General features: G+C 33.2%; 1 protein-coding gene across 1 annotated transcript; it reads left to right on the top strand.

The window, feature by feature from the left end:
- The first annotated feature begins 9,253 nt into the window (after positions 1–9,253).
- LOC111410500 (protein JINGUBANG-like) lies at positions 9,254–11,165 on the top strand. The gene has a single exon (XM_023040862.1). It carries the CDS (start codon positions 9,626–9,628, stop codon positions 10,874–10,876), a length of 1,251 nt encoding a protein of 416 aa, XP_022896630.1. The 5' UTR covers positions 9,254–9,625; the 3' UTR covers positions 10,877–11,165.
- Positions 11,166–14,044: the final 2,879 nt, after the last annotated feature.

Below are 14,044 nucleotides of genomic sequence, written 5' to 3'. Positions count from 1 at the left end.
ATTTTCTTTTTCTTCATCTTCGTTTATATTTCAACTGCCAATGGTTTATGTCATTTGTTAATTGGAAATGATAACAGAATGCATAAGTCGTTACAAGAAGTTCTAAAATACATATACATGTAGTATACTAACGAATTATCCTATTTCCTCTATGTGGAAGAAAGAAAATTAAGGAACTCGTAGATATTGACAAATTAACAATTATTATTAATCAAGGAAAATGATTTATGGTAAAGATAAGATACGCTTGAGCCAGAAAAACCCGTGCTCCAATATTTGGCAATATTGACAAAAATAATGAATGAATATCTGAAAGCAGAATAAACATAATTTACAACATCAAATTAGTTTACTTGTAAATGTGCACATCAAAATAGATTACTTATGAATGCACATATTTTGAGAAGCAGCGAAATGAGAGCTTTTAGACTTATCAAATTATCTATAATTAAAATACCAATTTTAATCCTTGTTAATTAAATTAATTTCTATTATATGGATTATGTTTTATTTTGTAATTTTATAAATTTTAAGATTTAATAAACGTTATCTTTTTGTATTAGAGTAACTATAATCTCGGAAAACATTTAATAATACTATATATTGTTATTTGTTATAAACAGTAAAAATAAATTTTTACAATACTACCAATAATAAGAACATAATATGGCATCATTATAATCAATGTCCACTTTGGTAATTGCATACTGATACTACAGTAAATCAAATTTGGAGCCTATTTGGGAGTGATTTTGAAAATTATTTTTTGACCGTTAGAAGAAAAGTAGGGTTCACATGTGAGAGAAGAAGTCAAATATAATGGCTGAAATAGTGAAATAACAATAAAAAAATCAATTTTTTGAGAGAAAATCACTCCCAAACAGGCTTGGTTACCAACTGCTAAAATGTTGGATTTTGAAATATATAACTATTTTGAAACAAAGGTGTACCTTCATCGAAACCAACGGTGCCTACGGATTTCGGCAATCGACTCCCAAGATACAACGGCTACATTTGTGTTTGTAGCACTCCAAAACACAAGTACAATGAACCAAATTTAGGCTATGTACTCCAAGGATAAAATGAAGGAAAATCAAAATAAATGAAATGATTTTAATTTTGGATAGAAGAGAGGATGAGAGATGTTTTGCATATCAAATTGTGAGGAATAGGACACCCAAATGGTCCTATTTATAGACCATGAAAGGGTGTGGCCGAAATGGTTGAGGCCAAACCATGCACCATTTCCAAATAATGCACCTTTATGAAAAGGTGTATTCACCGGACAACCGTGCGGCCGCACGGTTATAGACCGTGTGGAACCGGAATTGAATTTGACGTGTGATCGCGCGGTTTACCAATCATGCGGTCGCACGGTCAAATATTTGACTTGATTTTCGTCCTTTTTCGTAATTTCTCATTCATCCGATATTAGTTTTCGAAATGCCAAATATACCCTTCAATACATGTAGAGAAATCAAAATTCTCTTTTGTGCGCCCCGAAGCGGCGAAGTGGCAGTTATCTCAGCCTCTTTAGAAAAGAAAAGAAAGTAAGTAAAAACCCACACAAGGAACCAAGTACATTTATTACAAGTATAGGTGGCTTGTTTGTCAAATAAATTAAAAATGCATTTTAATATTATCGGACAAGTTTAGATAGACTTCATTGCCGCTTAGAATGATAATAAATAATATTACTTCTATTACAATAGAAAAAAGTTGCTTGGCCAGGACCTACCACGTGGCGCCCCCTATTTATGGGGGGCTCTGTGGCCCAGGCCATATAGCAACTCTCTACTACAACAATAGACATTTTGCTTAATTGTATTGAAAAGTAATATAGTCAATAAAAAACTCAATTTCATCCCATAATCGTATCTAAGCATTTGCCAATTCAGTGATCTGATTATAAAAAGAACATTTTGTGTTTTGGAAACACAAAAGTCAATAAATTTGAGAGATATGCATAAAATTTCGACGATAAAACAAACGGATTCCTATTTTGTTACTGGTTTGCATGGATTAGCCCATCGTCACTACAACCATCGACATCACCGTCTCCTAATATCGTAATTGCTCTATCTCATTTCTTTCTTGTTTTTTAACAATTTTTTATTATGTATTTACTATTTTGTATAATAACGAAAATATGTTATGAATTAATGTTGAACACTCCGATTTTTCGATTTTTTTTGTCCACCCCTAATTTTATGTTGATTAAATTTAATTCTAAAAGAAAAAGTACAACAAAGTTACGTAGAATCATATAAGATCCAGAATTTTAATGTTTTTTCTTTTCTTTTTTCTAGTCAATGTTTTGATTAATTTTATTCTATTTCTTTAAATGAAAAATCAATCTTAAAAATACAATTTTTTTTTTTTGGTAATTTTGTCCCTACCTCAAATGAGAACTGAACTCTAGTCATTAATCTAATAAAATTTCGATCTTACCACTTTAGAGACGTTGATCTCTTAACTTTGAAAAATAATACTTTCTATACATTAAGTTGTAACCATTTGTGCAAACTACAAAATGTAATTACCTCAAGATAAAAGACAATTTCTTGTCTAAACTAAAATTAAGTAGGAGTGGGAACGGTCCGGTTTGATCCGATTTCAAAGGAAACTGAACTGAACCAAATACCAATGAAAATTTTAGAAATGGAACCATTGGTTCCGTAGATAACTGTGGAACCAAACGGTTCCGATTCGGTTCTTTACGTTAAAAATGTCGAAATAAAATGTTCACCAATAAAAACTCTAAAAATGTTACAAACGTGATACTTTTAACAAAATATAGAAGAATCGAACATATTATTCAAATATTTATTTAGGTATAGTTTTACAAAGTGAAAATAAAATAAAAATTTTGTATCTTCTAAATGAAATTATATATTATAAATAAATTTATTTAGGTATAGATTTACCCAATATTTTAATTTGGCTTGAAAATCAATTAATCAAAGAATTATAAGAAGAGATAAGGAAAGAATCAAAGAGAAGAAGGAAAGTGCTGAAACCTAAAATTAAGAAGGAACCCAATTATTTTTTATAAAAGTATTGGAGATTTAGTCATATATTTTACAAAAATAAAAAAATAAAAAAAATCCAATGAAAACCGTCTGATTCCCGCAGTTCCCACACTAGAACCAAGAACCGGTAAGAACCGGACCGGAACCGATCGGTTCTTAAAAATTTGTCTCGAAATCAAATTGTTTTTTAGAAGATCTGGAATTGAACCAGCCAGTTCTAAATGATTCTGGTCCGATTCCACCGATTTTGGGAAAAAGTGCCCACTCCTAAAATAAAGGGAAAAGATAAAAATAAATAAATAAATAGAGAAAAAGGAAGATTTGTTTCATATTTAGCCCTTGTTTGAGTCACATTTTTTTTTTTTTTTTTTTTGGAAATTGTGTGGTTAAAAAATAAAGAAAATTTTATATTTATGTGTAAAATTATTTGATGGGAAAATGCGTGGTTGAAAATGAATTTTGAAAAAAATAATTTTTTGAATAAATGGAGGCCAAACATAAGCTAGAGTAAAGATAAGGACCAAATGGAAAATCAATATATACTTTTGTCTAGAAGATATGTTTTTGCATTTGCTCATTTGAAAAAGACAGGACACGAGCGTCTTAATCTGATTCCTTGGAGCGTTCATCTGATATTCATTAAAAAGAAATGTAAGAAAGAAAGAAAAGATAATTGCTTGGAGATGAAATTGGGCAATATGTGATACTAACGTTATATTTTTGGTGGAATATTGGTGTCCGCTTCTAAGCATAAGTCAATAAAACAAGGAGTTGTTGTTGGAATTAATTGAATTTGATTTGGGTTTGATTTGGGTTTAAAATATTAAATGTAATATTTAATGATATGGGTCATTGCAATTAATTTAAGTGAATTGGAAAAGTCTCCAATATAGGCCCATATGTTGACAAGCCCATTTTAAGTGGTTTTTATATGGAAAGGAGTCCCACATCGAAAGTTTACAAGAAAATAGTCTTGTTTATATAGTGGGTTGTGTAAATAATATATAATTTAATATGTTACCTACCACTTGGCCAACTTTAGCTAGCCAAAGGCTAGTCACCACTAGAGTGGTGCTTCGCACCACTAGCACCATTCCCCGGACCCGGTCCCGGTCCCGGCACGCGCACGTCGCAAAGTACGCATTGGGCGCTTTAGAGGCGCACTTCGCACGTACGCATCGTCGCGAGGAGCTGGGGAGCCTTATAGTTTTCGGAAATGGACTCGTGGTTCGATGACGTGGCAGCACAAGGCTCGATGAGTTGGCATTCTAGGTGGCGCACGAGTGGTAGGTCGCGTCCCTTCGTCCTGCATGGCGGTTAGGGGTACGCGTGGCATCCGTATGGCTGTGACTGTTCAGAAATTGGTGAATAGGCATGATGAATGGATACTTCACTTCATGGTTCAATCTGGGCCGTCAGATCATAAAAATAGTGCGATCCAATGGCTAAGACGAATCAGACCAAGTGGTGCACCAGTTCCTGAAATGTCACACACCTGTTCCATGAGACACTTCAATCTCTATAAATAGGGACCCCCATATTCGTTTTTTGACACACCAAATCAATTACGAATTCAATTGATTTCTAAATTCTTCTATCTCCATATTCTGCTCGTAAAAAATCTCTTATACTTCCGTCGTTATTCCGTTCAAGTACGATCATTCATTGGTTCGACCGACAAGGTTGGTATTGTGCAGTATCGACTTTGGAAGGAGCGTTGTATCTTGGGAGACAGACGTCCATAATCCCGTTTGCACTTCATTGGGGGGCGAAATCTGTCTTAAGGAGATTTGCTTACTTTATTGGCATACCTCGCTTCATTTACTGTCTATTTTTCTGCTTATTTTATTTCTTCTTTTGATTGCGTTAGTCGAATTTCCGACAACAGTTGTATTATAATTTGAGCTAAAGAACAATAGAAGAGAGTAGAAATGTCTCGTTGAGTATATGAGAGTCGAACTCATGTTACCGAGTTGATAAAACTTCGTACATATCATTCGAATTAGGTTTTAATCCCTATTGATTAATAAATTGTCAAAATTTGTTCATCATGAATTCTATAAGGTGTTGGCATTCTAGGTGGCGCACGAGTGGTAGGTCGCGTCCCTTCGTCCTGCATGGCGGTTAGGTGTACGCGTGGCATCCGTATGGCTGTGACTATTCAGAAATTGGTGAATAGGCATGATGAATGGACACTTCACTTCATGGTTCAATCTGGGCCGTCAGATCATAAAAATAGTGCGATCCAATGGCTAAGACGAATCAGACCAAGTGGTGCACCAGTTCCTGAAATGTCACACACCTGTTCCATGAGACACTTCAATCTCTATAAATTTTAATCCCTATTGATTAATAAATTGTCAAAATTTGTTCATCATGAATTCTATAAGGTAGATACAGACTAAATTTTCGGACAAGAAAGTTTATTCATTTTTATCTTTGATGAATAAAAACATACGTAGTCGTCCTTGAAACTCATTTCACCATACACCTATAGTCTTTACAGAGACTTGTTTTTCAGTTACTCTTTTACTCTTCTTCAGTATATAACACTAAGCTACTCGGAGTCCGAGTTGAACAGATTATACCATTTACTTACGAGAACTCGATATTTCGAGTATGATGTGTAGATCTCAATTGTGCCACATAATTTTAGATTATAACAAGAAAGAACTCAGTCAAATAGATTTTTTAATTCATTTGGTCAATGTTTCCGTTATATTAATGCTGAAAAACAAACCCATTAATACAGTTTCTGAGAATTGAAGCAGAAATGATTGTGTAAATTACAAGAGACACTTGTCAGTGACCGACCAAAGACATTCCGGCACAAAATACTTTAAAATAATAATAATAATAATAATTATTATTATAATTAAAGTGTATATATAAACAATGTATAAACTGTGTAGCTGTTTTGTTTTGAACTTCAAGTTAGTAGTGGTCCAGTTAACCATACTTCAAGCTTTGGACTTGGGGGGTAAATTCCACTCCCCCGCCTCGTTAGGTAATCGAGTAATACTACTTGTACAGTATTGTTTACGGATTAATTAATAATATAAAATAGAGAAATAGAGAAAAAAAAAGATGGAAAAAAAGACATCATCAATTTGCTACATTAATCCGTACACAATGATGTCCAAATAGCATTGATATCTGGATTACGAACAAGGAGCGTGGTTTTGTCCAAAATTCCTTATGGTGAGAGCCGGCCTAGGCCTTTGCCACTATTTCTTATCCTTTTTTTGATAAATTGAAGAAGTGTTTAATAATTTTGTGTTAGGTTGTATAAAACAATTAATTATGTTTGCGAAGTCATACACTTATACAATAAGAAAAGTATTTCTAGAAAGTACGTAATTTTATTGGTGAAAATAAAAGAGTAGATTGACACGTTTCGTCTCGTCTTATCTTATCTTGTTATATTTTAAATTTAATTATTCTATTGGTTATGAAATGACACTATAGTATTTTGAGTTACTTAATTGTGAGTTGATATTATCAATTTTCAATATAAAGTAGCACTCACTTCAAATTTAGTCACCTAATTGCACTGACTTAACATAATTTAATCAAGTTAAACTATAAAGTTTTGATAATGTCGACTAAATATTATTCACAAAATCACTCTGAATGTTTGTTCGAGTTCATGTACGTAATGTTACCTACAAAATCAATCTTTGCTTTTTTTTTTTTTTTTTTTTTTTTTTTTTTAATTTTTTTTTTTTTTTTTTTTTTTTTTTTTTTTTTTATCAATAAGCTAGCCCTAATTTCTGAAGTGTAGACATTTACTTTCTTAAAAATAATATACCATCCCCACATATATATTAGCTACACATTATATTCCAGATAAGACCAAGAGCACAAAGATGTTCAGAGTACAATATGGTGCCCACAGCCGCTTCTCCAATAGGGGCCGTCTTTTGGCAACTTTGTTAACGATATTGTACAAATAGAATAATGCTGTCTGTATATAATGAAGTTATATAAAGATTTACATACAAATGATGTTTTAAAAAGGGAATGGATAATTTTTTTGGTTTGAAGAAATTTTGATCAATCATATCTCACAATATCGCGTGTATGTAAACCATTATATACATGTATTCTACAACCAAAGCCTCTAAACTCTTTATCAGTTATTATAAGAAATAATAATAAAGAACATGTGCATAATGATTTATATATATACGATGTGGTGAAATATGATTAGGTCAAAATTTCTTCAACCAAATAAAAAAAAAATCACATTTTCTTTTTTACACTTCATCTGTATGTAAATCATTATGTAATTCTTTGCGTACAAGTAGCAATAATTCTTATAATTAGAAATTTTGAATTGATTCTTGCGATTTCTGTAGGAACAGAATAAGAATGGCAAAATATCTCGTCCGCATCCCACTCGTTAGAGAATCGGGGTGGTAATGGGATCATGATCCTACGACCCACCCCAAATCTTATTTTTAATTTAAATTTTATCTACAAAATAAAAATCAATATGAAAAATTAAGAAAATGAAGCTATAAACGAGAATATTTTATTGTTGCTTTGCCACCCAAAATTTACCAACTGGAGAGGAGCCGGGGATGAATGGAGATGGGAATGGGGAGATCCGTTTAGACCTCGTTGCCATACCAAGTATGGGATGTTGTGAAACCCTTAATTTTGGTTCGAGTAATTCGGTCTAAAAACATCTTATTCGACTTTAGTGGATTTTATTGTAAAGAGAATGAAAAATTATTACACTATTTTAGGTTAAAAAAAAAAAAAATTCTCGAGATTTTCTTAACAATAATAGATAGGGATTGTTTGACAAAGTTTTTAATAAAAATTTATAATAAAATTAGGAATTTCATAAAATTTGTGAATAAAATTAAGGCTCCGTTTGATTGCACAAATTTTTTCATGGAATTTGGAATTCTTCGAATTCCAACTTCTATTTTTGGACTGTTTGATTGACAAAATTTTCCAGGGAATTGATTTTCCATGAATTTTTAGGTACAACACATTAAAGCGTGATTTTCCACCTTTTATTTTTGTTGGGATAGGTGGTTTTTGGTTTTCCACTTTTTTTTTTTTGCTTTTTGTTCTTTTTTTTTTTAATTGTTGGCAATGAGAAAAATTTTTAGGAACAATTGTAAAAGAGGATATCCCTGAAATTGACAATTTTCATATAAAATAAAGCCAAACGAACATCAAAATATAGACGATTTTTGATCTTTTTTTCCTTTTTTTTTTGGTTGGCAATGGAAACAAATTCTAGGAACAATGTTAGAAGTGGATATCCCTTAAATTGACAATTTTCATGTAAAACAAAGTCAAACGAATACTAAATAACACTTTTACTTTAACATTTTTCACGTGGAAAATTATACCAATCAAAAACAATAATTTACAAATCTCAGGAAAACAATTTTTAGGTAATTCAATTTTCTGAAATTCATTTTCTTTCAACCTAAATTCAATCTTCGCAATCAAACAGACCAAAAAAATTTTGCTACATGCACCCGGAGTTTGACACTCCGAGTTAATGCTACTCACATGGGGTCATGGGCCCCACACCAATAAATGTGTTGGGCCCAACCCCCTCACTCACATCATATAACTCGGAGTGTTAAACTTCGGGTACAAATAACAAAACTCTAAAATTAATTATTAACTTAGATCACAAAATTTTAAAATTTTTTAAGCTTTCCGTACAAGCGCTTATGCGTTTGATTACAAGTAGAAAAATTACATGGAAAGAAAATGAATTCCAAGGAATTGAATTACCTAGAAATTGTTTTCATGGAAATTGTAAATTATTGTGTTTGATTGTATAAATTTTTCACGTGGAAAATGTTGAAGTAAAAGTATTTTTTGATGTTCGTTTGACTTTGTTTTACGTGGAAATTGTTAATTTCAGGGATATCCTCTTTTACAATTATTCCTAAAATTTGTTCCCATTGCCAACAATTAAAAAAAAATAAAAAAAGCAAAAAAATAAAATAAAAAAAAAGTTGGAAAACCAAAAACCACCTATCCCCTAGGAAAAAAAAGGTGGAAAATCACGCTTTAAGGTGTTGTACCTAGAAATTCATGGAAAATCAATTCCCTGGAAAATTTTGTCAATCAAACAGGCCAAAAGTGAAAGTTGGAATTCGAATTCCAAGTTCCATGGAAAATTTCGTGCAATCAAACAGCAACCCGGCAAAGCAAAAAGGAAACAGTTGGGTCCCACATGCCCCTTTCAAGAGTTGGTAGGTTTGTTCATGTCAAATTAGCCGTTGCACCTCCCCCCTTCACCCCTCTCAACCCACCCCTTCTTTCCAACTCCAACACGCTTTATTTTAACAAAAAACTTTCTCTTCCAAGAATTCCGCGTTTCTACTTTCTTGCCCTCTTCCAGCTCCGATCCCGTTCTCTCTTTCTTTTTGCATATTATATACACGATCAATTTAATTATATAGCTGCCTGCTTCCTTATTTGAATTCCTTTAAGAAATTTCCTCAATGTCTCTCTGTTCACATATCTTTCTTGATCAATCTTAATTTGAATCTTTTTTATCTTGAGCATAGAGAAAGACCCATATAGAGTTTTCATCAATCGGAAAAATGATTCATACAGTTAAGCATCCGGTTCCGGATACTCCTTTCTCGACTCCATTGCTATATTCAACGCCAAGCAGTAGCAGCAGCGGAAGAAGCAGTGACACGGATGAAAGTCCAGCGACATCGTTTAGATATGACTTTCAAGATCTTAAATTCAAGATTCTGAACGTGCCCGCATCGAGTTTTCACTCATATAAACTGTTAGCAAATTTATCAGGTCACATTGGATCAGTTTCTTGCTTGGCTTTATGTGGAGAATTTATATTAAGTGCTTCACAGGGAAAGGACATCATAGTCTGGCAACAGCCTGACTTGAGGCAATTCACAAAGTTTGGACAAGGAGAGGGCTCGGTTAAGGCCCTCGTCACTGCTGGGAACAAAGTGTTTACAGCACATCAAGATAGTAGAATTAGAGTGTGGAAGATTTCAAGAAACTCTGAAAATTTGTTCAGACTTGTTGACACTCTTCCCACAACTAAAGACTATTTGGGAAAGTTCATGAAGCAAAGCAATTACGTGCAAACGAGGCGACATCACAAGCGTTTGTGGATCGAACATTCTGATAGTATTTCTTGCTTGGCTGTCTCCAACGGGTTAATTTATTCCGGATCATGGGATAAGACTCTCAAGGTTTGGAGGATGTCGGATTTCAAGTGCTTGGAATCAATAAAAGCCCATGATGACGCTATAAACGGGCTAGTTGCATCCAATGGGATTGTGTATTCTGCATCAGCAGATGGGAAGATCAAGGCCTGGGGAAAGGAGGTGAGGAACACGCATTCTCTTAAGGGAATATTGGAGGGGCATAGGGATATTTCACTGAATTCTATAGTTGTATCTGAAGATGGAAGTTTGGTTTATGGAGGGGGTTCGGATGGTTATATTATGGGATGGTTGGGGAACAGGAATTTCGATAGTTGGAGAGTAATTTGTGAGATGAAAGCTCATAAAATGGCAGTTTTGTGTATGTGCCTAATGGGGGAGTTCTTGTGCAGTGGATCAGCAGATAAAAGTATTAGTATATGGAAAAGAGAGATCAATGGTAGTTTATTTAGAACTATGATCATTAAAGGCCATGAAGGACCAGTTAAATGTTTGCAGGCATCTCCAACCAGAGTAGGGGGTGGATTCATGCTCTATAGTGGAAGCCTTGACAAAAGTCTCAGAGTTTGGTGGGTTCCAAATTATTGCTCAACAGCACAGATCACTTCTTCAATTGATGGTACACCCAGAATTTCGACAGTTTCCGTTTAAGAAGTTTTAAGATGTGTGAGTGATTAAGCACTGCTCTTCTTTTTAATGTATGCACAGTGCATTTAAAATCAGTTTTGGCTTCTTCTTTTCAGTTCTAAGTTGCTTTTAGGGTTCACTTGTATTTGCATTTAGAATCAATTCCTTGGTTCTTTCAAAATTTGTTTTGGAATTTTGTATTATGTGTGAATCAGTTTGAGACACTTTGGAAAACCTTTAGGAAATTCTGAGGACAGATTGGAAGAATTATTTTTATAAGTGTGTATTGTTTGCTTTTGCACTTTTTTTTTTTTTTTGGTCTTGTGAACTGTAATTATATCTTTGAGTGATTGAAATTCAATAATAGATTGTCTTTGTTTAAATTAAGCATTTTTGGGAATTTCTATTAATAAAGGCAAATGTGAAATGAACCAGAATCTACTGATCATGTGGCAATTGGCATTGTTACCCCAATCAGAGGAAAATCTAATTCAATATTCTCAAATATGTAATGGAAGTATTATGGAATCTTTACCTAAATTATCGGGTAATTTTCTTTGGTAAGAGCCAGCCATAAGCATAATGAAGAATTTTTTTAGCAAAAAAGATGCTTACTGTCAACATATACTCAAGAACTGCAGCAGGGGAACGAATCTACGCGGGAAAGTATGACAAACATTAAGTATGATGTATTAGTCCAAAAAAGCCACCGGAGTAATTAAAATTCAGCAATGAGAAAGTTGGATTCATGCAATTTAAGGGCAGATATAGAGTTTTTGAGTTTGCTCTTTATCTTTTTGTAATTACAGTTCTTCGTGAAAAATGGCGGAAAAACATATGAAAAGATTACTGTTAGATCATCAACCTAAACCAAGATAGATCTGGAGTAACTTATCGATGTCTATTCTTGCCTCATGATTACTACCTTACCTTCATAGAATGCTCAACGAACCAAAGAAATATCATCCTTATAAAGCTATAAGTGTAGCATTAAAAATGGTATTTCAAAAAAATATAGAATGTTGGAAAATATGGAGGAGAAATGGAGTAGAGATAAGAATAATATCACAATAATGCAACAACAAAAATAATTAACACCAGAAACTTGATAAGAATAAGATCGAAGGCTCGAATGCGTAATCATTATCCTCAAACTATATTTGTCTCCTCTTGAGATTGATTGAGATGTTTAAGGATTTTGGCAAACGTTCGTAAGATTATATCAAGCCTTGTAAAGGATCTAGCACTAAAGCACAAGTGCGGCCCTCTAAAATTTTAATAACACAATGAAGAAAAGAGCATGAATGTGAATCAAGAATTTGATCTTTGATATGGAATGAATATGGATCACAAATATTTCTCATTTATTTTTGGCTTGAAATGCATCACCTATATATAGGCCACCACTAATGTGCATGAATTGGTGCCGAGATAGGTTGAAAAGCAACCACAATTAGGAGTTGTAACGGTAGAAAACTGACCTCCAATGGTCAATTTTATATACCTATGTGACTACATAGTATAAATCTACGCGATCGCATAGAACAACCCAAAGAGGCTCGAGAATTCCCAGCAATAGGCCATGCGACTGTATAGTATAAATCTATGCGACAACATAGAAAAAGGTTTTACCTCTAATACCTTTTTTAGGTTTTTTCTTCATATTTATTTATACCATTTCATTTTTTCTTGAATGTTGAACAACATTTCAACACAGAACCTAAAAGCTGATATTATCAATAAAGAAATCCATATCTTTCCTACAACTAGCATTCTTATATAAGAAAACATCAACCACCCTGTATTTGACTGCTTCAAGCTTCATCTTCCTTCTCATGGTAGAAGAGAAAGATAGAAATTGAGAAAGTGTTTAATTTGGTATATTTCGTAGAAGGGAACAACTTTAGATTTTTTGTGCCATAATTCATTTTGAGGGACCGTTGAAAAGTTGAAGCAATTAGGCCTAATGTTTCCGAAAAGAAAGATTTTTATATTGCTGAAGAAATCTTGCAGTTAAATTCCATGTTCAATATTTGAATAGCTGCCTTAGACTAAAGTATGCCAAGTCAACTCACTGGACAAATATTCAACTTAGAACAGCGCAAGACAAAAGAATAAAATAGAAAATCAGAAGCAACGTTCAAATTAACTTTCGGCTGTTTGTAAACATTTTTTTTTTTTTTTTAATTTCAGAAGTTTCTTCTGGTGTTCCTGTCTCAATCTCATTCGACTTCATAGTTTCTAACACGTTATACCTATAAAGTAATGAATTCAATGAGCACAGGACCAGTAGCCAATATACAGGCACCTGAAGTTTACTAACATGCCAATTTCTCGAACTTGTACAGATCTTTCGGTTTTGTTTGTTTTTTCTTTTTACAAGAGAGTTAACTAATATGGTTTTGGATGCTTTAGAAAGTGTTTGTTACACAGAAGCACTGTGGTAGCATTCCAATTCCTTGGAGTCAAAATTTAGAAACCAAGGAAGCAATTATAAAGCAAGTTCGCAACTCTTGTTGAAATCTTCCCATAATAACCAGACTTTTCCCTGGAAAATCATTCTCATTCCTTGGAGTTATCAATGCTTCATAAAAAAAATGGGTTGTTTGTTAAGGACAGTAGAGATGTGCACTGTATTAAAGAAGAAAACAAAACTAAAAATCTTGTTGGTATTTATACCGAGCATGATCTGAAGGTTCACTAATGTTTTAGACTACTTTGGAGGAAGAGGAAACTTAGTTCTGGATTCGTGATTTATTTTGATTGATTTAAAACTATGATTTCAATAGGTAAGTAGGAAACGTGCATGAAATCTAACTCCATTTTCACTCTACTTTAAGATTGTTTTTGTCATAATTCTTTGGGGGACCATTAGGAAAGTTGAAGCAAATAGGCCTAGATATTCAACTTGGATCAGCATAAGACTAGAGAATAAAATAGGAATCAAGAGCAAACTTCAAATAAACTGTCAACTGCTTTGATGTGGATTTGATTGATTTAAAACTGTGATGTAACATCCATTATGGACGTTCATAGGTTCTTGCTCACTAATTCACTATAAACTGCAACTTGTGACAGATAATGGTTTCTTCTTTTCATTTGCTCTTCTTAACAAGAAATGGAAGGTAACCTCCACTCCATTTAACAAGAAGAATTTAATCGATTTTTTTTTTCAAGACGACATTTTGATAC

Source organism: Olea europaea, chromosome 15, assembly GCF_002742605.1.
Source record: "Olea europaea var. sylvestris chromosome 15, O_europaea_v1, whole genome shotgun sequence".
Taxonomy (NCBI): domain Eukaryota; kingdom Viridiplantae; phylum Streptophyta; class Magnoliopsida; order Lamiales; family Oleaceae; genus Olea; species Olea europaea.
The sequence above is the reverse complement of the archived record's forward strand: the minus strand, read 5'-3'. Positions and strand labels throughout refer to the sequence as shown.

What these genes read in the sequence shown, in the direction of transcription:
- LOC111410500 (XM_023040862.1), top strand. Translation starts at nt 9,626, where the DNA reads ATGATTCATACAGTTAAGCATCCGGTTCCGGATACTCCTTTCTCGACT.